Raw genomic sequence first — 25,824 nt, 5'->3', positions numbered from 1 at the left:
CATTTGCAAAGGAGACATAAATGGTAAGTTAGGAAGGAACTTTATTAGTCGACTTCAGTGGTACAGTCATGTGAGGCATATGAAGCAAGATAGATACTATATATAAGAATAATGGACTTGTCTGAGGAGGGTACAAGAAGCAGGAACAAACCTAAAGGATGACTGTTTTACTCAGTTTTCAATAATTTCGAAGTAAGAAGCATAGAGGTGGTCACAGTGTTGATGCAAACAGAGGTTTCTGGAGTAGCTTATTTCATTGATGGAGATCTGAAAGCTGAAACTATGTGAAAGGAAGGATGAATAGATGGACAGATGCAATTTTTTTTTTTTTTTTTTTTTGCTAGTGGTTTAACGTCGCACTAACACCAATTTTTGGTGATGCAAGGATGGGAAAGTGCTAGGAATGGGAAGGTAGCAGCCATGGTCTTAATTAATGTACAGCCCCAGCTTTTACCTGGTGTGAAAATAAGAATCTACGGAAAACTATCTTCAGGGCTGCCAACGATGGGATTCAAACCCACCATCTTTCAAATGCAAGCTCACAGCTTGCGACCCTACCCGCATGGCCAACTCGCTCAGTGATAGCTGGCCGGACGGACGGACGGACGGACAGATGGATGGGGAAGATGGATGGAAATATAGTACTGCTCCCTCCTACCATATTATTAATTAAATAAGCAATATAACTGACTCTGCTCCTGCCTACCATATGTATTTCAACAAACAATACAACTGCCGCTGATCCCTCCCACCACACAAGTGTTTAAATGAACAGTATAACAGGTATAATTTAATCTAATGAGGTAATCATTCCATCAATTGGAATGAATTGCTATATGGTTTTAGAACAAGATTTTTCACTTATCACATATAATTATGAAAATTAGACCTCCTCTCTGGTTGAGGTCCTGCTGATACATTTATTTTTGTTTTGTTCTGCTAGTGGCTTTACGTCGCACCGACAATGGGATAGGAAAGGCCTAGGAGTAGGAAGGAAGTGGCCGTGGCCTTCATTAAGGTACAGCCCCAGCATTTGCCTGGTGTGCAAATGGAAAACCATAGAAAACCATCTTTAGGGCTGCTGACAGTGGGATTCGAACCCACTATCTCCCGGATGCAAGCTCACAGCCTAACCACAATATATTTATTGACAAGCAGATCGTATAGCTAGTAATTCTGTGTCTGAGGAAGATAATGGTAGTATCCTTCATCTACTGGTTAATATAATCTCATTCTTGTGCATTACTGTATGCTAGATATTATTTGGTTTGGGGCTTTGTGTGTCTCTAGAATTACACTGCAGCTAGGACCAGAAAGATAGCAACTGTGGTCCTAATTAAGACACAGCCCCAGCATTGGCCAGGTGTGAAAATGGGAAACCACGGTAAGCCATCTTCAGGTCTGCCAACGGTAGAATGTTTTTCTATTTGTTTTACGTCACATCGACACAGATAGGTCTTATGGCGACGCCAGTAGAATTCAAACCCACCATCTCCCAAATGCAAGGTAACAGCCACGCAACCCTAACAGCACGGCCAACCTGCTCGGTTTACACTGCTTTATTTTGGGGGAGAAACTACTCAACCACTGGTGATGTTTTTTGAAGATTCAGCCTACCACTGAGCTGGTGACTCTGCAGAAATATAATATGACATAGGATTTGTTCCTTAATTTGTTGCTTGTTGTTTAAAGGGGCCTAACATCTAGGTCATTGGCCCTTCTTAATTTATATACACAACTGAAAGGGTCCATTTCAACTCAGAATTATTTAATTCTCATCTTGAAGAATTCATTGATAGAAAAAGAAGAAATTTTCAACAATAAAAATTATACAATATCACCCCTGTATGACAAAGAGACTATGAAATACCAGTAGATGTAAATAAAGAATCTAGCTTTTACCTCAAGAACTTGCTTTGGATTTGATCAAGTACTTGTCGGCTATCATATTCAAATGTTAATGTCTAAAACTACAAATCAATCAAATCTATTCAACCCCAACTGAATCTGTGAAAAAAGCTCAAAGAAATAACAAGAAAATAAAAGTACATAAACAGCATAAAAGTGAGTTACTTACCCAAAGATGAAGGATTTAACTCCTGTGAGAAATCAATTAGGATGTTTTCACCACCCAAACTACCTCCAGAAGAACTGCTTTCCTTTAACAGCTTTACCTGAAAAATGTTGGAAGCTACTGAAGAATTCAGAGGAAATTAATTCACAGATAATGTAGATATATGACAGTCACATAAAACAAGACTCAGTTTAAAGAAGCTTTATTTAGATGCTTGGGACATTATCAGCAATTTGTCTGTTGTATTGGTGTGAGAGAAGGAAATGTCTGATAACCATGATTCATTTTAGGGTCTGTGGTAGAGTATGAAATATGAATATGAAATAGAAATACTTGACTCAAGTTTAGGGGAGACATATTCCAGGATGTGGTGAAGACAGTACTACACATTTGGCAGGAGTAAACATGGAAAAAACTGGCCAGAGTGAGGTGATGTCACAAATTATGTTCAACAAGAGAATAATTTTAAAAGATAGTTTATTTCATTTTTAACATTTCATTTTGGCCTCAAGAAATCATGGTTAACACTTGTCAGCCCATCCGGATTTAAAGTACTTCATCTTGATGTTTAATACCGTTCTTTGCTCTTTGGACCACTACGCACCAGGTGGATATAATTTTTTTTTTTTTTTGCTATTGGTTTTACGTCACATTGACACAGAGAGGTCTTATGGTGAAGATGGGATAGGACAGGGCAAGGACTCGGAAGGAAGCGACAATGGCCTTAACTAAGTGACAGCCCCACGGAAAATCATCTTCAGGGCTAGTGGCAGTGAGGTTCGAATCCATCATCTCCTGACGACAAGCTAATAGCCTGAACTGCATAGCCAACTTGCTCGATGGTCTATTATTTAACTATCACACCTCACTATTTAAAGGAAATGTTCATTCCAAAAATAATTAGCTGTTTACTGGGAAGGTAAGTTCTTTGATCAATATTGATACGGAATATGACTCCACAAAAGAGCCCATCTCAGCTTAGAATGTCCCTAGAATTTCTTTCTGACAACTTCCAGAGTTCAAGTTTTAAAAACTTCATGTTTATTCCGTATTGAACCGAGAATCTAATGGAAACAAGAGAGGTCCACCTATTCAATACCATATAATGTTATAAGAAAAATTATAACATTTTATTATACTCGGTACCGGTTTCGATGCTGGTGTGCATCATCATCAGCCCAAAATAAGAAAAATATACATAGACAAAGTTACAATAAACAATGCATAAAGTACATACAAATTTTACAGAACTGACAAGACCTAATTAAAAACGGGATCCATAAACATTAACCTATGACTTAAACTTAAAAAATAGCACCAACTGTCTTAAAACTATGAATATACATCCTCTTGATAAAAGTCCTCTGAATCTAAAAAACATTAAACCATGTGCGAACAAAAACCAATGTTTCACTATCATGAAAGTCCAAGAGCATAATTTTTAATTTTGTAAGAACATATGTGTACAAGGTTTACTTGCTAAACAATCACTGAGTATTAGAGTAACCAGTGCAAGAATTAAGAGACAATTTTTCTATTGGTTAAAAATGGCTGTTATTAAAATAACACAACCAGTCAATAGACGTAAATTCCTATTTTACATGATAAAACATATGTCTTCCCTAACATAGCCGCTTTCTTTAAGTATTAGATAACAAGATCTTTTTGATGAAAAATATTGGCGGACGCCGTGTTTCCAGGGTACTGTTCTCGGTTCAAACTAGGACCTGAAGCAAGTAAAAAAGAAAATAATATCAAGAAAGGCTTTTAAAAAAAATCTTGTCGTAAAAATTTACGTGAATAAGAGACTCACCTCTGGGAGCGTAATTATTATGTGTTATTAGACGTTAGGGAAGACACTGAGAGCCGCAAGACACCGTGACCAATGCACCCGCATTGGAGGGGGAAGCAAAACAGGGGAGGCACTGAGAAGGAGTAGGAGGGGCCCGGAGCCAATGGCAATGAAGGAAGGAGGGAAGAGGGAGGGGAATTATGCAGGGCAATGCGGCGAGAGGGCATGGCGTGAGAATGTTTTTTGTATGTTATGAAAAACTAATTTGCTATTGGACGCTTTTCTAAGTCTGAAAAACGCTATCAAAAAGTCAAACAATACTCTTGGTTTCTCAGAAATGTCATTAAGATTCAAACCTGCATTAAAGTATTGGTAAAGGTGAATAAAACACCTCTCAGTGATGTCAAGTAAAGTACTTTTATTAATAACCTGTAAGACTGTAAGATCCTGATCAATGCTAGTAAAATTATGTTGAAAATCTTTCATATGCTGCCCCATTGCTGAAAACTTATTGTACCTAACGGTATTAACGTGTACCGCGTATCTAATTTTAAAGTTACGCCCTGTTTGTCCAAGATAAGAACTTCTGCAGTCATGGCAGCATAATCTGTATACTCCAGAACTATGAAAAACATTATTTCTATTTAATGAAGTGGAGTTATGCAGGATGTCAATACTTCTATTATTAGTTCTGTAAGAAATCTTAGTGTTATGTTTTTTGAAGACGTTGGTGATGCTGTGTATTTTATTTGTAAAGGTAAAAGTCGAAAAATTATTAACTTTGGGTTTTTCTCTCGAAAGGGTGGTATTAGGACGGTACTTAAACTTGTTAACAAATCTATCAATGAAAGCATTCTTAAAACCATTGTTTCTAGCTATCGCCCGGATTAAATTTAATTCTTTATTCAGTTCTTTTTTGACATAGGAACTCTAAAGGCTCTGTCAACCAGACTATTATATGTGGCATTTTTATGGGCCTGAGGATGGGAAGAATCGTTCCTGATGGTGATAGCAGTCTGAGTAGGCTTTCTATAGATATTATATGAAACGGAAGAAGGTGAACGAGTAACCGTTAGGTCCAAAAAATTTAAACGATTATTATTCTCGGATTCTAAGGTAAACTTTATATTCTGATCTAAACTGTTAAGATTGTCAAGAGTAGCTTTTGCTTCTGTGGACCGTTCATCTAGAATTACGAAGGTATCGTCCACAAATCTGGCCCAGAAATAAATATTACTGAAGGTTAAATTTTTGCTTATAGCATTATTTTCTAAGTGGTCTAAGTAAATCTCTGCCAAAATCCCAGAGGCCGGTGACCCCGTTGCCAGACCATTCTGCTTATAAATAGTATTATCAAAAGTAAAGTAATTATTTTTAATTAGCAAGTTAAGAAGACTCAAATTTAAAACTTCCAGTTTACTTAGTTGACTATTGGCAAGAAGATTCTTCTTGATGATAGGAAGAAGCTCCTTGGTACTTATACTGGGAAACATGTTAACTATATCGAAAGAATGCATAGTGTGATAAGGACGAAGAACAAAACTATCCAATTTATTAATTAATTCCGTGGTGTTCTTAATCGAGTCGTTCGAAGAAAACTTATAATTTTTAGCAAGAAACGTTTGAATAAACTGCGCTAGCTTGTAAAGAGGACTGGGCCTGTAATTTATAATAGGTCGAATGGGGACACCGGCCTTGTGAATCTTGGGAAGTGATCTCGCTATCGGCAAACTCGGGTTCATGGTTATTAACTTTTATTAACTTTTGTTTTTCTTGTTCCGTAAAAAGGAAGGAGGAATCCTTCAGGATTTGTTTTAGCTGTCTTTGAATGATTTGTGTAGGGTCCTTCTTTATAATTGAAAAAGAATCATTATTAAAAAAGGCTTTGGTTTTCTGTGTATACTCCGTTTTATCCATAACTACGGTAGTATTGCCCTTATCAGCCTTTGTGATGATAAGGTTATTAGCAGATACCTTCCTCTTGAGGTCCTGAATTTTGTTATTTACTTTATAAAGATCTGTATTATTATTATTATTATTATTATTATTATTATTATTATTATTAGGGGCTAATGCACGTTTATCAGAGAGAAAAGTTTTTTCAAGTTGCTTTTTAACATCAAATCTGACTTCCTCTTGGAGGTCATGTGGCATTTTACTAATAGCCATCTCTGACTCAATGACAAGTTTTGTAACTGTATTGACGGGATTTAGACATGGCCAGGACCTTTTTCGAGAATAGCCCTTTCATCCTCATCCAAGGTTATGTTGGAGATATTAATCAAAGGAGGATGGAACTGAGCCAAAAGACCGTTTTTAGGTTCTCGATTTCCAGTCTGTTTGACTGAATTAGCTTTGTCTAACAGTACTTCAAGTTTTTTGTCCAGTGTGGACTGTTTTGTGGCTAGTTGCTAAGTTATCAGATATAATAGCCACAAAAGAGTCTACACTGGACAAAAAGCTTGAAGTACTATAAAGTAAATAAGAAAATTCAGGACCTCAAGAGGAAGGTATCTGCTAATAAACTTATCATCACAAAGGCTGATAAGGGCAATACTACCGTAGTTATGGATAAAACGGAGTATACACAGAAAACCAAAGCTTTTTTTAATAATGATTCTTTTTCATTTATAAAGAAGGACCCTACACAAATCATTCAAAGACAGCTAAAACAAATCCTGAAGGATTCCTCCTTCCTTTTTACGGAACAAGAAAAACAAAAGTTAATAAAAGTTAATAACCATGAACCCGAGTTTGCCGACAGCGAGATCACTTCCCAAGATTCACAAGGCCGGTGTCCCCATTCGACCTATTATAAATTACAGGCCCAGTCCTCTTTACAAGCTAGCGCAGTTTATTCAAACGTTTCTTGCTAAAAATTATAAGTTTTCTTCGAACGACTCGATTAAGAACACCACGGAATTAATTAATAAATTGGATAGTTTTGTTCTTCGTCCTTATCACACTATGCATTCTTTCGATATAGTTAACATGTTTCCCAGTATAAGTACCAAGGAGCTTCTTCCTATCATCAAGAAGAATCTTCTTGCCAATAGTCAACTAAGTAAACTGGAAGTTTTAAATTTGAGTCTTCTTAACTTGTTAATTAAAAATAATTACTTTACTTTTGATAATACTATTTATAAGCAGAATGGTCTGGCAACGGGGTCACCGGCCTCTGGGATTTTGGCAGAGATTTACTTAGACCACTTAGAAAATAATGCTATAAGCAAAAATTTAACCTTCAGTAATATTTATTTCTGGGCCAGATTTGTGGACGATACCTTCGTAATTCTAGATGAACGGTCCACAGAAGCAAAAGCTACTCTTGACAATCTTAACAGTTTAGATCAGAATATAAAGTTTACCTTAGAATCCGAGAATAATAATCGTTTAAATTTTTTGGACCTAACGGTTACTCGTTCACCTTCTTCCTTTTCATATAATATCTATAGAAAGCCTACTCAGACTGCTATCACCATCAGGAACGATTCTTCCCATCCTCAGGCCCATAAAAATGCCACATATAATAGTCTGGTTGACAGAGCCTTTGGAGTTCCTATGTCAAAAAAGAATTGAATAAAGAATTAAATTTAATCCGGGCGATAGCTAGAAACAATGGTTTTAAGAATGCTTTCATTGACAGAATTGTTAACAAGTTTAAGTACCGTCCTAATACCACCCTTTCGAGAGAAAAACCCAAAGTTAATAATTTTTCGACTTTTACCTTTACAAATAAAATACACAGCATCACCAACGTCTTCAAAAAACATAACACTAAGATTTCTTACAGAACTAATAATAGAAGTATTGACATCCTGCATAACTCCACTTCATTAAATAGAAATAATGTTTTTCATAGTTCTGGAGTATACAGATTATGCTGCCATGACTGCAGAAGTTCTTATCTTGGACAAACAGGGCGTAACTTTAAAATTAGATACGCGGAACACGTTAATGCCGTTAGGTACAATATGTTTTCAGCAATGGGGCAGCATATGAAAGATTTTCAACATAATTTTACTAGCATTGATCAGGATCTTACAGTCTTACAGGTTATTAATAAAAGTACTTTACTTGACATCACTGAGAGGTGTTTTATTCACCTGGACCAATACTTTAATGCAGGTTTGAATCTTAATGACATTTCTGAGAAACCAAGAGTATTGTTTGACTTTTTGATAGCGTTTTTCAGACTTAGAAAAGCGTCCAATAGCAAATTAGTTTTTCATAACATACAAAAAACATTCTCACGCCACGCCCTCTCGCCGCATTGCCTTGCATAATTCCCCTCCCTCTTCCCTCCTTTCTTCATTGCCATTGGCTCTGGGCCCTTCCTACTCCTTCTCAGTGCCTCCCCTGTTTTGCTTCCCCCTCCAATGCGGGTGCATTGGTCACGGTGTCTTGCGGCTCTCAGTGTCTTCCCTAACGTCTAATAACACATAATAATTACGCTCCCAGAGGTGAGTCTCTTATTCACGTAAATTTTTACGACAAGATTTTTTTTAAAAGCCTTTCTTGATATTATTTTCTTTTTTACTTGCTTCAGGTCCTAGTTTGAACCGAGAACAGTACCCTGGAAACACGGCGTCCGCCAATATTTTTCATCAAAAAGATCTTGTTATCTAATACTTAAAGAAAGCGGCTATGTTAGAGAAGACATATGTTTTATCATGTAAAATAGGAATTTACGTCTTTTGACTGGTTGTGTTATTTTAATAACAGCCATTTTTAACCAATAGAAAAATTGTCTCTTAATTCTTGCACTGGTTACTCTAATACTCAGTGAATGTTTAGCAAGTAAACCTTTTACACATATGTTCTTACAAAATTAAAAATTATGCTCTTGGACTTTTATGAGAGTGAAACATTGGTTTTTGTTCGCACATGGTTTAATGTTTTTAGATTCAGAGGACTTTTATCAAGAGGATGTATATTCATAGTTTTAAGACAGTTGGTGCTATTTTCTAAGTTTAAGTCATAGGTTAATGTTTATGGATCCCGTTTTTAATTAGGTCTTGTCAGTTCTGTAAAATTTGTATGTACTTTATGCATTGTTTATTGTAACTTTGTCTATGTATATTTTTCTTATTTTTGGCTGATGATGATGCACACCAGCATCGAAACCGGTACCGAGTATAATGAAATGTTATAATTTTTCTTATAACATTATATGGTATTGAATAGGTGGACCTCTCTTGTTTCCATTAACTTCTAGACTGCAGTAAATCTGTGCAATTTCTGCTAGCAGCATATGTCCAAAACACAATGATTCAAACTTAACTACACCATGAGAAATAAAAAGCACATAGGAGGAATACATTCATATATTGTCAATCAATCAATCAATCAATCAATCAATCAATCAATCAATCAATCAATCAATCAATCAATCAATCAATCAATCAATCAATCAACCAACCAACCAATCACTACTGATCTGCATTTAGGGCAGTGGCCCAGGTGGCAGATTCCCTATCTGTTGTTTTCCTAGCCTTGTCTTAAATGATCGCAAAGAAATTGGAAATTTATTGAACATCTCCCTTGGTAAGTTATTCCAATCGCTAACTCCCCTACCCATAAACGAATATTTGCCCCAATTTGTCCTCTTGAATTCCAGCTTTATCTTCATACTGTGATCTTTCCTACTTTTAAAGACATCACTCAAACATATTCGTCTACTGATGTCATTCCACGCCATCCCTCCACTGACAGCTCAGACTATACCACTTACAAGTGATAAAAATTATTGTTGTCCGTATTGAAGATACTGAATGTAGAATGCTAAAGGATTTAATGTGTCACCTATTCAATACATATAAATTTTTAAACATTAGGAATTTATTATTAATTCCATTTGAGACATGTTTCGCCCTTCATTGAGGGCATCATCAGTCAAATTACCTCCTCAAGGCAAAAATCAGGTATCTGATAGTAATTAAATTATAAACATTAAGATACATTACAATGGGAAAAATTAAGCAACCAAGAAAAATTTTGTTCACTGGTGATACAGTTAAACAATATAAGTTTATAGACATAGTAGTCGGCACCAGTGCGTAAAATCACTGGGTATTTAAACAGTCGGGGAAGAAAGGGTATAAGTATCTGGCCCTTTCTCCCCCGACTGTTTCAATGTAAATATTTGTATAAACTTTATAATTTCCTATGATTTTCTAACGAGTGCATCAATTATTCTTCGGAACACCACTGCTGGACTCTGCTAAAATGGTAAGGAAGTGGCCATGGCCTTAATGAAGATACAGTCCCAGCATCTGACTGGTGTGAAAATGGGAAACCATGGGAAACCATGGGAAACCATCTTTAGGGTTGCAAACAGAGGGGTTCAAACCCACTATCTCCCGAATATAAGCCCACAGCTTTGCACCCTAACCACATGGCCAACTTGTTCGGTTAGTCTAAGTAGGCTACATATACACCATAATCAGTATTAGTCTAAGAATCAGGAACTGCCAATGCATGCATTGTCCATTTGTGCTGCCTTCTACCTGGTCATCCTGAAGTATGTGGTGTTTGCTAGTTTTGTGGGTTACTTTTCAAGTGGTTCAGGATTTGCCCATACGTGTTATAGAAGAATCACAAAAGTATTCCAAGTTACCAGCATCATAGAAACAATATTAGAAAGATGAATATGAGAAAAGATGGAGATGCAACTTCAAGAAGTTGATCTACCATGAAGACTATTTTTCACTGAGAGACAAAGAATGGAAAAGCACAGACATGATAACCAAGTGATATCATCCCTAGCTTCTTACCGAGGCAGCTATGGTTAATACCGCAACCAATAAACGACGGATTATGAAATGAAAAGTCCTGTCCCTGTAATTTGGATTCCATATAAAACTCAGTGTCCGATGGTTATGATCACCGAATCAACTGCCATGTAAAACGACAAGCTTGCTTTTATGGAAAGCATTAAGAGTAGGGAAATGGTATGGTAACATTTGTACATTTTGAAAGGGCCTACAACAGTATCCACAGAGTAGAGGTTTGGGAAAGTTTAGTACAGGAAGGTAGTGAAAAAGAAACAGTAAAATATTAGAAGTAATGTATTTTCAATATTGCAGTCAAATCAAGACACAGAGGGCAAAACAGGAAGATACGAGATTGAAACTGGACTAAGACAAGGAAGTATAATGTCACTTTAACTGTTTATGATTGTGATGGATGATTTGAGGGAAGTAAAACCAACAGATAGAGAATTACACAATGTTATTTGCTGATGACATTATAATTTGCAGAAAAATTGAAACTGGACAGTTTGATGCAGTACATGAGAAGATTGAAGAATAGTGAATAACAATCTGTATGGAGAAATGATAAGAGGAGAGAGAGAAGGAAAAAGGAGTAGTAAAAACAGTAGCCAAACATATTTAAGTTTATAAGAAATCCAAATTCTTAGGAAGTTAAGCCAAAATTCAATACTCCCATATGACTCAACTAATCTGCTTCCATCAGAAGTTGAGAACCTAATCTGCAATGCAAAGAGGAAAGGCGAACACCTAGTCCTTGGAGCAGATGCAAAGTCACACCACACAGCATGGGGCAGCATGAACTGCAATGCAAGAGGTGAGTATTTACTAGAGTTTATTATTGGTCTTGAGTTGACGATACTACACCTAGGAAACAAGCCTATATTTATAAATAAAAATTGTAGGGAGGTAACAGACATTACACTAAGCAATACGCATATTGCAAACTTTATTAAAACCGGGCAAGTTGGCCGTGTGGTCAGAGGCGCGCGGCTATGAGCTTGCATTCGTGAGATAGTGGGTTCGAATCCCACTGTCGGCAGCCCTGAAGATGGTTTTCCATAGTTTCCCATTTTCGCACGAGGCAAATGCTGGGGTGCTGTACCTTAATTAAGGCCACGGCCGCTTCCTTCCAATTCCTAGGCCTTTCCTATCCCATCGTCGCCATAAGACCTATCTGTGTCGATGCGATGTAAAACCGCCAGGAAAAAAAAACAAAAAAAACCCAACTATATTAAAGACTACATCACACAGGGAACGTTTAAAATCCCAAGCACCTGATATTGCATTACCACCTCAGCCTTGTATCACACGGTGGAGAATGTGGTTTGATGCCTGTTTTACTACTGTGACAACTTTCAGCCAGTGAAACATGTAACAGATTCTCCCAATGAGCAAGATACCAAGGCCATTCTGATTGCCCAAGAATTGTTTTCAGATACGCAAATAGAGGAAACACTAGCTACTACTGGGCGAGTAAGCCGCGCGGTTAGCGGCGTGCAGCTGTGAGCTTGCATCCGGGAAATAGTGGGCTCGAACCCCACTGTGGGCAGCCCTGAAGATGGTTTTTCCATAGTTTCCCATTTTCACACCAGGCAAATGCTGGGGCTGTACCCTAATTAAGGAGGAGATTGAAGCTGGGGACTCCGGGCAACAGGCAGGCACGTTACTCCTACACTGTGGGGCCGGCATTTCATATCCTTCTGGATATGATAAATTTTTTTTTTTTTTTTTTGCTAATTGCTTTACGTCGCACCGACACAGATAGGTCTTATAGCGACGATGGGACAGGGAAGGGCTAGGAGTGGGAAGGAAGCGGCCGTGGCCTCAATTAAGGTACAGCCCCAGCATTTGCCTGGTGTGAAAATGGGAAACCACGGAAAACCATCTTCAGGGCTGCCGACAGTGGGGTTCGAACCTACTATCTCCCGATTACTGGATACTGGCCGCACTTAAGCGACTGCAGCTATCGAGCTCGGTGGATATGATAAAAAATGAGTATGATTTCTTTTTAGAAAGATTTCTGGAATCCTGTACCTTTTAAACAATCTGTTCACAGAACTGACTAAAACTTGCTATAATTACTTATCAGAGAGGAACTATAAGCTATGTACCTTTCATAGAAACATTTTATTTCCCAGGGTTTTTTGTTGTTGTTGTTGATATTGAAGAGTCTTGCTATTTATAGGAGTTTGTAAATATTTAATTATTTATTAATTCATGTGTTCTCTAGTCTACTGAGAGACAGGTAATTGTTATCTCACGATCTGTAATCATATCTAAGTTGTGGACTGCTGTCATTTGAACATGTCTTCATATTTTCAACAAAGCTAAAGTGTACAGGCTAGGTGCCAATTACATGTACCTGTTCCGAATGTTCAAACAAATCAGTTACAAACATGACCCTTTTATTAAAATGAGTGACATGATAAATTTTAAGGTACCGCTAGGGCTACATAGTGTTTTCTTTCTGTTTTCGGAGACTGAATTTTGAACATGTGTTTATTTATATATATTAATTTTTGTTATTATTGTATTTTTCAGTTTTCTAATTCAATCTGCTAAAGGTTGTTTTTTGTGTGTGCCACCTATGGGCTATCCATAGGACTTGTGGAGACTGTTCAATAACAACACAAAATGTGTTCAGTTTTTAAACATAGGTATCTTTTAATATTACCACCATCTTAAGATGTATATATTACCACAGTCTTCATATATGTATATTTGTGTGTGTGTGTGTGTGTTGCGTGTGCGCACGTGTGCGTGCGGCAGTCTGTGTAGGCTGCCATTAATTCACTAGGACCAGGGAATGGCTAAGTTTCCCTGAATTAAATTTTATTGGACATTTTCCGAGAATTTATTTATGGTCTGCTTTTACCACTTCAGACCAGAATTATTACGCTGTATAACTTCTGCGTGGCATTTGATTTAAAATTAGCAACACAGTTTGAGAAATGACAAGAATTTCCCTACAGATCTTATGCTTCCTATTGCCACAACTTTTCATAATTTTATTTTTGATGTATCTAACATCTGTTCTTACTGTCCGGCTCCATGGCTAAAAGGTTAGCCATGCAGGCTTTCAGTCCAGAGGGTCCGGGGTTCGATTCCCAGCTCTGTTAGAGATTTTAACCTGCATTGGTTAATTCTGATGGATCGGGGGCTGGGTGTGCATGCCTTCTTCATCATTAGAATTCATTATAGGTAGGGCTTTATCTTCACAGATGCGCAGGTCGCCTATATGGTGTCAACTGTTGTTTATAAGTTTCATTTCCATATTGATAGATATTACTTTACAAAAAACAATATAAATATGAGTCTCCACCTTATCAATACAAAATTAATTTACATTAAGCTGGTAAATATAGTCAAGACTAGTTTCGACCCCTAAGGGGTCATCTTCAGTTGACATGCATTAAAAATGTATTTTTTACAAAAACATCACATGTAGTGGTAAAAGCTTAAATTAATTCATTTGAACCGATCATAAATGTTGGTATGTCTGGTACATTTGGGCTATTGTATGTGTCAATTTTGAGTTTTTAGCACACAGTGTGAAGGTAGTTGATTAACTAGTGTGCATCATCCATGAAGTCACATGTTATTTTTTATGCTACTACCATCCAATTTTTTGGGTTATACAATGTGGAATATACATACATTTGTACAAATCAACAGTGGCAAGTTTAACAATATACATTTAAAGTTGGTTCATAAATTACACAAATTGGCTATTGATTAGTCATATGAAAATGTAGGACATTGGTTTGAACACTTTTGACTGAAATATCAATGTAACACCTTACTGGCATATATCTTAGATGCTAAAATCAGTTTATAAAGCCTGTTATTCTTGATTGAGTCTTGGAATAGGGTTAAAAAAATTTTAAATAAAAACTATTTGCTTAGTATAGGCATTAAATAATGCTGTTAAAATGGACATATAACTAAAACAGTGGTATATGTATGCCATATATGCCTGGTTAAAAACACATTACATTTGTGGTGCTATATGTACATTGTTTTGGAATAAATGGGGTTGACGAATTTTTCACAACAGTCTTAGATATAGTGTTCCGATAAAATGGGTCCGTAAAAATATTTATATGTAAAAAACGGTTAGGTAAGTATTTGAATAATCCGCTTGCAGATCAGGTAATACTTAGTTATATATCTGGAGATATTTTAGGCAGCTACTAATGTTGGAGTTATTAGAAATCTTGAATATATTAATGGAGCATGTTTTTCCATTCGTATGTCGTGATGTTTTAAGTTGGTGACATTTGTCAGAACGTGTTGAAATTATGCATCTTGATGCACGTTGATTTTATCATGGAAGCGTATATGTTGTAAAAACAAGGTACAGTATGTAAGGTGTTGGAACCGTGCATTCTTTGTAGCTGCCTGTTGAGATCTTACACCTTACTGTATTGATAAGGTGGAGACTCATATTTATATTGTTTTTTGTAAATATATGGTGTCAACTCGAAAGACCTGTACCAGGCCTCTTCGGAGGCCATATGTCATTATTATTTGTTCTTATTGTGTTATCCCATGTTGTAGGAATAAAAATAACATGACAATGGATGTTTTCATGTATGTTAATGCATGGATTCCATGCTGTTGATAAACTTGACCATAATAGTTAGTTACTTGATCGTGTATTGACTTGTCTGAAAATATTTAAAATAGTTTCTTTAATGGATTCCATACTATGACCTCCTTGTCAAGCTGAAGAGCGCCCACAACATGGTGGTATGTGCACTGACATATCTTCCCTACAATAATAATTATTAAATTAATGTTGTAATGGTCCATCTTTTTCAATATTATAATATGCAATATTATTAAATTACATTAATAAACTAGGGACTAGTTTCAGCTTTGGCTGGCCATCTTCAGCCTTAATGTAATACATCTAACAACTAAATAACTGTACAAACACACAATTGACATAAAAAGAAATGTACAAACACATAATTGACATTAAAATCTGGGATGAACTAAGTGTAAAATTTGAAAAATAAATTAGGCTCTAAATTCTGGAGTATGCTCATCATCCAGACTCGTTCCTGCATTAATATTCATAGAATTGTTAGTACAATTTCAACTGCAAAAAGGGAACTGGTAAATGTCGCTTCGTAGTCAGATCATCAATCACCCAAATCTACTTGAGTGGTGTTAGCAGCATGCAAGCCACTGGACACCACTGTAAATAACCACCAGCTGATGCAGAACTGCTAGATGGTGTTTCCACATCAACCAACGTAAATGAAATGAAATGTTCCCATAGTGCTTGTTAAAATCATGCCGAAATGCTGTTGGACATTGTCAGGACGGCACATGAAGATAGTGTTAAAACTGACACATTCTTAATTTGTGGCTGGTATAAATTCGCAATTCATTGTGGTGTCCATGAACTTAACCTGATAAATGATAAAATTAGATAAAATTAATGGACTGAAGGAGAGAGCATGTTAGTCAAATGGCATAGGTTATATGAGACTTACCTCTCGTTGCGGCATGTGTTGCGTGGCCTAATTGTTGTATGCCTCAGTCACATGCTTCTGAGCAGCCAGAGGTGTGGGGCCTTGATACTGGATTACCTGAGAGTGCTAGGTCATTATTTCAGACTATGAACAGCCAAATGTGTCAATTTTGTTTCAGAATAATAAATGTATTTCATGGTCTTTCTTTCAGCCTTTATGGCATTCAGGAAATACCATTCAAGACAAATACCAGGGCTGTTTTTTAATTAAACTGTTTTTAATTAAAAACAACCAAACAATTTATTTTCAAACCACATTTATCGTTAGGCTTTACACACGCATCTTTATTTGTCTACATAGTTACCTTATTTACTTAGGCACTTGTCATACCTTAAAACTAAGTTTGGAAATCCCTCTTTAAAGAAGACTGTCACCTGCTCCGACAGCCAAGAGTTCATAGCCGTTTTCACTTCTTCACTGTCGGTGAAGCACTGCCCGCCAAGATGACATTTCAGCTGCCAAAAATTGTGGAAATCACTTGGAGGAAGTTCAGGGCTATACAGTGGGCGATCCAAAACTTCCCAACTGAAAGAGTTAATCAGCTCCCGAGTCTGGACAGCAGTGTGAGGCCTTGCGTTATTGTGAAGAAGCCAATTCCACTTGACAGCATGCCACATCTTTTGTTCTGAAACATACGTCAGAGTTTGGTCAAGTTGTTCAGTAGGCTTGATCGTCGCTCCTCATGGCATAAAGTCCACCAGCAAAACACTACGCCTATCCCAGAACACAGTAGCCATGATCTTGTGCTGTGACAGCATTTGTTTGGGTTTGACCTTGACAGGAGAGGTTGAGTGTCGCCATTCCATTGACTGTTGCTTGGATTCACGGGTGACATGGGAAACCCATATTTCATCTCATGTGATGATGCGACTCAACATGTCATCCTCTTCTTGGGCATAACGAGTCAAAAAGGTGGCCAATCTCTTTCATTTGTGATCTTCTGTGAGGAGACTGGGTACCCATCGAGATCACATTTTCCTGAAGTTTAGGTTTTCAGACACAATTTTATAGGGTACAGACCTAGACAATTGAGGAAAATCCATTGAGAGAGTGGTTATCATGAATCTTCTGTCCTCATGAATTTTTGTGTCTACTGCAGCCACCAAATCTTCTGTGATCACAGATGCTCAACCTGAGCGCTTTTCATCATGAACATTTTCACGGCCACTTTTGAACTCTCTTACCCATTTTTGCACTTTACCTTCGCTCATTGCATTATCACCAGACACCTCACAAAGCTGACGAATGTCTGCAGCCAACATCTTTCTTGCACTCAAAACAACATATTACAGACCGTATCTCACACGTGACGGGTGATTCAATAATCTTGAACATTTTAAAGATGCACAGTTCAGCTTACAGGTTAGCTACACAGCTGCAACTGATGCCTGTTTGTTCACAAAGGTTGCCAGGAGGTAGCGCACATGCTTGTTGCAATGCATGCACTAACTACAAGATTATATATATATTTTTTAAAAAGACTCTTACTTAAAAATATAGTTATATTCAGGACAATGAAGACTGCAATTCTGCATTCAGGGAAACAAAGATATTTATCTATTTTTGGTGCAGTGCATTCACAAATTAGAAATAAATTAGGGACAGAGAAAGCTCTCAGACTGATAGTTCTCATAAAACAGTTAAACACGTAACAACAGGTAATCTGATAGGGTATGCAGCCTATAATCTGTTATCACTTTTCCTGCACTCTGATGGGGTTGTGGGTGCAAAATGTGCCACACAAGTAGACTTTGCCCTATTTTACAGTCAGATGCCCTTCAATATGCCAACCCAATGCAGAGAGAGATATTCACTACTGCAGGTTTCTGTGGTAATCGGTAGTGTGGAATGTTGTGTCTCTATGAAGAGATTGAGACAAACACAAACACCCAGTCCTCATATCAGGGGAATTGATCAGACACTGTTAAAGTCCCCAGCCCAGCCAAGAATCAAACCCGGGGCCTCCTGAATCGAAGGCCTCAAAGTTGGCCTCTCAGCCAAAGAGCTGCACTATGTAGTACCATAATGTGGTATTAAATTTATAATAATAATAATAATAATAATAATAATAATAATAATAATGTTATTGGCTTTACGTCCCACTAACTACTTTTACGGTTTTCAGAGACGCTGAGGTGCTGGAATTTTGTCCCACAGGAGTTCTTTTACGTGCCAGTAAATATACCAACACGAGGCTGACGTATTTGAGCACCTTCAAATACCACCGGACTGAGCCAGGACTGAACCTGCCAAGTTGGGGTCAGAAGGCCAGCGCCTCAACCATCTGAGCCACTCAGCCTGGCAAATTACAGAAAGCTTTTTAATACTATTTAAATCTCTTCTATGGGATATCAATTTCGTTTTTAATTACAATATCTTTTGCAGTAACTCTATACTGCACCAATATTTTTCTTTTTTGCTAGTTTGCTTCACGTCGCACCAACACAGATAGTTCTTATAGCAACGATGGGACAGGAAAGGGCCGACAGTGGGGTTCGAACCTACTATCTCCCGTATACTGTATACTGGTCGCACTTAAGCGACTGCAGCTATCGAGCTCGGTGCACTAATATTAACACTACAAATTGATATAAATAAAACTGTCAGTTGAAGATTGCCAATTTTCATACACAGATGTAATAAACAAGCATATCAAGTTAATTTATCCAAAATATACACTTTATAAAAAAAAATTTCAAGCATGTAGGGTCCACCACTCAGGTTAAATAGGAATTAATGACAAAATGTAGAAAGTCTGATGTAAATTTTAAAATCTGATTTGAAAAAGTTATTCCATTTTTCCAACATTGCTACTTACCTTCTCAACTGTGTTATTATAGATACAAAGAGAGTATAAAATTTAGACTGAGGAAAGCCTTACCACTGTCGTGGAGTTAGTTTTGTCCTTCTGTGTTTTGAAGTTTGTTCTAATCTTTCCTTCCTGTTGCCCCCTTTTCCCATACTGATATACCGTAATGTTTATCCTTTACGTTTCTATCCTCATACTTAGTTTTGTATATTTAATTTTATTTCTTTCCTTCCCATAACTAATATGAACCTGTTGGATTCTTTTCCTCTCCAGTGTTTGCCCTGTATTGCTACCATCTGTATATACCTGTTTGTTACTTCTTCCGTCTGTTTGTATCTTTCTGCTTTGTTATCGGCGGTGGCGACGGCAGTTACTTGTTTCCGAGTTTACAGATTTCCTGGCTAATAGCTCATTTCAATTCATTGCTGTGAATTCCTTATCCTATACTTTCCACACAAAGGTTGAAGATCTGCCGAGAACACCCTCCTCGATGAGTGTGGACGCCTGTTTCCCTACTGATGCTGGGAGGTGGAAACGAGCTCAGTGGAGGCCGGGAAGAAATGAATGTAGAAGCAATGGGATTGAGATGAGATGCAATCTATCTCAAAATGGCAGTGAACGAAGATGGGGAGTGTCTCCTTGTTCTTCTGTGTTTCCAGGTTTATCCCAGCATCTTCTTTCTGTTATTCCTGTCATTTAGTTTATGCTGGTACATATTCGTATCCTCATTCATAGCTCCTATATTTGTTTGTTTTGTTATCTATTTAATGTCACACTAGTTTATAAACGGTTTTTGGCAGCACATGAATGGTAAGGGCTAGAACTAGGAAGGTAGTGGTCGTGGCCTTAAGTAAGGCTACTTGCTTGGTGAGAAAATGGGAAACCATGGGAAAACACTTCAGGGTTACAGACCATGGGGGTGGAACCCACCATCACCCGAATGCAACCTCACAGCTATGTGACTTGAACCGTGCAGCCAACTCGCTCATTTTTTAATATTTAATTTTATTCAATTCAACAGACACAGAAATTTATATATAATATAAAGAGTGTACCTTAGTATGTAGAGTCTGAATTAGGTGATCTTTTTCCTCTAAGTCATTTCTTAAAGCTTCTTCCAGATGAGCCTTAGCACGCTGCTCAAGTGCACACTGTTCTTTGAGTTCACTGATACGTCGCAAAGATTTTTCTTGACATTCCAATAGCACATTCTGAAATCAGATTACAAATCATGGTTATTAGAAATATCCTCTCCCGTTTTCATATTCATCTAAGTACAGAGAAAACACCACAACGATAAAAGCCATCAATTGAGGGAAAATGTATCAACTTATTAACACATTCAGTCACTATAAGTCATATTAAATAAAGGCTTTTCTATAGCTTTTCTAACCACCACCCTGGTGTAATGTTCAGTCTCTAGAGTGATATACTGGTTCCAGATCCGATTCCCAACCTCCCTTCTGTTTGTTAGCATGGAGGTCTGCTATCGGCTTTTTGTCACGCCGACTCAAGGGAGGACACAAGGCGACGATGGGATAGGAGAGGGTTAGGACTGGGAAGGAAGTGGCCTGGCCTTAAAAAAGGTCGAGAGCCCCAGTATTTGCCTACTGTGAAAATGGGAAACAACATGGAGGTCTAAATGCTTACAATATAGTGATTATTTTAATCCACCTATTCAATACAAATTTTAGGTGGATTAAAATAATCACTATATTGTAAGCATTTATAGCAAATTTCAATACGGTTCTAATCATGAGATTAGTTACATGCAACATGGAGGTCTGTAATGGGATTCAAACAGCTTTGGAAGAACTATTGAGGATATAGACATAAATGGTGGTGGGATCCACAGGACTCACTTTATGACACCCTGTCCTGCATTGAAGACTGTAGTCACAACATGCGAGGGCTATCACGTTAAGAGGTTTACTTTGATTACCAAATGTAAGCAAATTTAGAAAACAGGCTTCAAGTCTCAAATCCACTTGAATAATTCATTGTCTTAATAGATCTGGAGTTTACTACAATTCCCTCTCCTTAAAGCTCTACTTTTTATACACCCTGATAATGTTAGAACAAGAGACAAACTTCAAGATCAACACCCACAAAACAAATAGCTGAAGAACAGGGATACATCCCAACATAAACTACATCATTAGATTCTCACTTTACATTTGAGGTACAGTTCACTTGACTTTTCCTGAGGTATACCATATGGGGACTGATTATCCCAAAACGTAACAGAAAGAAGTGATATAAGCAAAAAATATACTGTATTTATTATCAACATCAACAAATACATTGCAATTGGGAGATAACCCAGTTGCAACACTTGCACACAACAGCGCAGAAACAAAATTAAATTAAAACATACATTGCATAAAAACAAGTAAAAACAAAACAAAAGTATTAAATGAAAACAAGATATTACAAGAAATACCAATATAAGGTAACACAATAACAAACGAAGAGGACTAAAAGAACCACAGAAAATACAAAAACAGAAAAATTACGGATTACTTAGGAGTGGCACAAGGAGCATGACATACAAATTGCGACATGCTTACACAGTTATTCACACACGATTTACAGAGTAAAATTAAAATGTTTAACTACAAATAGTGAAGCATAATAATTACAATGCAATCACCTAGTTAATTCAACACAACTTCTTCTTCTTCTTCATCATCATCATCATCATCATCATCATCATCTTGATCTTGAACAGTTTCCAGCCTTCAGCCAGGTCTGTTGGGAACTGCCCCTGAACTAGGGTTGCCAGGTGTCCCATACTGCACGGGATTTCCCATATTTGAGGGTCTGAATTACAGTCCCATTTTAACAGCATACAAGACACACTTGAGCAAATGTTGTCGTGTCAACATGACCGGTCCCTTATTTAATACAGTATTTATACGAGCTTAGTCAATACGGACAAAAAATGGTCAAATTTGTTGATTCCGACCCTTATTGACATTTCAAAAACCTGGCAACCCTATTCTACACTGCCTTCTGTCTGCCCACATTCTGTTCTCTTTTATCTTTCTCCACTCGTGTAACCTGGCTGCAACACCTTCCGTAACTCCTTACAGCCACCTGTATCTTTATCTTAATCTAGGTATCTTCCTCCCACTTTCATAAGAAACATCCTTCTTGGCAATCTTTCCTCATTCATTCTCCAAAAGTGCTCATAACACCGTAACCTTGATCTTTCTGTTCTGGATATTATGGGCTCCTCTTCCACTGCCTTTCTCACGCTCTCCTTCCTCCATCTGTTCAACCTTGTCACTCCATTTCTACTCCTAAGTAACCCCAGATCACAAGCCTATATCCTTTTATCTCTTCCTTCATTACTCTTTAATAAACAAGTCGGAATGGGAATATAGAAGGTAATGAAAATAATTTTATTATCCGTATTGAAAGAATCTCAATAATAATATAAGAAAATTTATTGGACTCCAACCTATTCAATACATTACAGGATGTTAACGTTTTTAGTTAAACATCGTTAAAATGGAGACATGTTTCGGCTCCATTTTAACGATGTTTAACATCCTGTAATGTAGTGAATAGGTTGGAGTCCAATAAATATTCTTATATTATTATTAATATAGAAAGTGTTACATAAAATCTGTTTGCACCTGTATGACACTTCTCTGCTTCATATTAAACCTGTTATGCACTTAAAGAACTGTCTGCCTTCCTGCCCTGTACATTTATTTCCTTCCTATTTGTCCCACTTCCCTCAAATGACACTTCCCAAACATTTAAAACTGTCTCCTATCTGTAGTTTCTCTCCTCCACGTGTTATTTCCATATCTAGTCTATTCTTAATTCATGTTGTGATGACTACTTCACACTTTGTTGCTGAAAACTTCATCCCATATATGACGCTAGTGTGCTAAACTGATATAACTTGAAAACAACATTCTCTCACCCATGGATAAATAATACAAGTATCTAGCTTGAATTATTATTATTATTTTTTTAAAATTATGATTATTACTACTATTATTATGACTTATGATGTACATCCACTTATTAGTTTCATTATTAGTTTACGATTGCATTATTTGTGAGGTTATGTCATGAAATATTAGTTGTATATAGGTATTTATATGAGTTCAGTTCATGTAAGAACCTGTATATAATTTTTTATTACCTGAATATATGATTTGTAATCCACTACAGAATTGTGAAACACACTGTAACATCCAGAATGGTACTGGGTAGACGAGAACTCTGTAGAATATTCTGTACATTATATCTGGGTCTTAAGCACACTAGAATTTACGAGAAAGTGTATCTTTCTAGAAGCCTGGGCAGGCACATATACAAAGAGGTGGTCTTGATGGTAGAGACGAGTTACTGTTTAGTTGGAGTTATGGTTTAACAGGAGTTATACTTGCGATCACGTGTTATGACATGCTTGTAAGCAATCAATTGTTTCAAGGTTGCGATCTCCGTGTGGCTTAGTGATAGGCATTTGTTAAAAATGGCGGTTGTTAATGTGTGTATTTTGTTTGTGACAGCAGTTGATTAGGTTATGTGTATGTTTATGTGAAGTTAAGGTAAAATAAATAAGTGTACCAACTGACAACATTTTGTGTGCGTCTTTGTGGATACATCAGTGGCGACCGTGACAGGACTCTTGAAATCTATTGGATTTGAAAACGAAGAACGACCAGAGGACTGTGATGATGTTTGAACAGTTAATTTCCTTGATTCAGGCCCAGTCTAAAAACATCGTGGCCAGTTTGGAAAACTCGAGGCCCAGTATCAAGAAATAAAGAACCAAATCAACTCATTGGAGAAAGAAGTTACGGAAGTAAATACCCTGCGTGAAAGAACAACGGCTGTGAAGACATGAGTTAAGCCTGCAAGCAGTGATGGCGGTTCCAGCGTCGTGAAGGTGGCAACTCCACGGGACGACTGGATCACTTCCTGGGGAACATACCGGGTCCAGTTCAAGACCAGATTGATGTCAGAAGAGGGAGCCGAATACCTGATTGCTGGACTTCGTGGGCAGGAGATGGAAGTACGATGCAGCCCGCAGTCATGTTCAACCTGCGAGGAAGTTGTGGGTGAATTCCACGGGCGCGGCAGTGTCCACCAACCGAAAGCGGACTACCAAGTCCAGCTGCAGGAGAGGACTCAGTGCACTAATAAATCGTCGCCGGTATTCAACGCGAGACCAAACAACCAGACGATGCAACGGTGAGTGGGCCGTACCTGTATGACACCAAGAGCGAGGAGCTCGACAGCCGCAGTAAGCTCCATGGCACTGTGAACTCTCCAGGTAGGATGTTCAGTGTGAAGCAGAACTATGGGGAGGCTCAGACGATGCCCCAGGAGATGGGGACACTCGTCCTGGCACGAAGCCATGTACCAGTAAGAACATCGAGATCAGCACCCCGGAAAAAGAGGAGACTCAACAGAGCCGAGCCTGTCCCATGCATCACACCGGTGGACTACGAAGGTTCATGGGCCCTGACAGAACACAAAGGTATGAACGAGGGTAAAGCCAGCAGAGCTTCGAATGCCACACGAGGGCCTGTGGATCATCATCACCAGGAGCGAAGACACCGTCGACTGGACCCAGCGGACCCACCATGGGAAGGTGGAGGCCCCCAATCAAACCGCCCTGCTGCGAACTGTGAACTTCAACAGCGCTACCAGGAGGGCTGTGTGACTGAGGTAGTCTGTGGGTAGTTAAACAGTGAGGACCAAGAGAGAGTGTTAGACTGTGGAAATTATTTCAAATTATAGGAGGGATATTGACGCCAGTGTGCTAAACTGATATAAAATGAAAATAATATTCTCTCACCCATGGGTAAATAATACAAGTATCAAGCTTGAGTTATTATTATTATTATTATTATTATTATTGAAAATGAAAACCTACAACCTGTTTTCCAGTCATTGACCGGGTCAGGGATGTATGAATGAAGCAGATATAGGCTGTTAGTACGATGGGGTCGCCACTCCCAAAGTGATTTATTAATGAATGATAAATGCTATGAAATGAGAAGGGAGAGTGTTGCTGGAATGAAAGATGATAGGGAAAACCGGAGTACCCGGAGAAAAACCTGTCCCGCCTCCGCTTTGTCCAGCACAAATCTCACATGGTGTGACCGGGATTTGAACCACGGTATCCAGCGGTGAGAGGCTGACGCGCTGCTCATTATTATTATTATTATTATTATTATTATTATTATTATTATTATTATTATTATTATTATTACTATTCCTATTATGACTTATGATGTACATCCACTTAGTATCATTATCAGTTCATGATCGCATTATTTGTGAGGTTATGTCATGAAATATTAGCTGTATATAGATATTTATATGAGTTTAGTTAAAGCAAGAACCTGCATATAATTTATTGTTACCTTTATATATGATTTGTAATCCACTACAGAATTGTGAAACACAGTGTAACATCCAGAATGGCACTGGGTAGGCAAGAACTCTGTAGAATATTCTGTACATTATATCTGGGCCTTAAGCACTCTAGAATTTACGAGAAAGTGTGTCTTCCTAGAAGCCTGGCCAGGCACATAATTATATAAAGAGGTGGTCTTGATGGTAGAGACGAGTTACTGTTTAGTTGGAGTTATGGTTTAACAGGAGTTATACTTGTGACCACGTGTTATGACATGATTGTAAACAGTCGATTGCTTCAAGGTTGCGATCTCCGTGTGGCTTAGTGATAGGCATTTGTTAAAAATGGCAGTTTGTTGATGTACGTGTTCTGTTTGTGACAGCAGTTAATTAGGTTATGTGTATGTTTATGTGAAATTAAGATGAAATAAATA

General features: G+C 37.6%; 1 protein-coding gene across 1 annotated transcript in view; it reads right to left on the bottom strand.

The window, feature by feature from the left end:
- Window positions 1-25,824, bottom strand: part of Golgin245 (Golgin-245) — a 374,519-nt gene that overhangs the window by 211,021 nt on the left and 137,674 nt on the right. The window contains exons 5-6 of the mRNA XM_068226026.1: window positions 20,053-20,208; window positions 2,078-2,174 (exon numbers count right to left, since the gene is read on the bottom strand). Of these exons, the coding sequence (XP_068082127.1) occupies window positions 2,078-2,174; window positions 20,053-20,208 (253 nt within the window). The remainder of the gene's footprint in view (window positions 1-2,077; window positions 2,175-20,052; window positions 20,209-25,824) is intronic.

This window comes from Anabrus simplex, chromosome 2 (genome assembly GCF_040414725.1).
Source record: "Anabrus simplex isolate iqAnaSimp1 chromosome 2, ASM4041472v1, whole genome shotgun sequence".
NCBI classification, from domain to species: Eukaryota; Metazoa; Arthropoda; class Insecta; order Orthoptera; family Tettigoniidae; genus Anabrus; species Anabrus simplex.
Note: the sequence above shows the minus strand (reverse complement) of the source record. Positions and strands in the feature narration are given on the sequence as shown.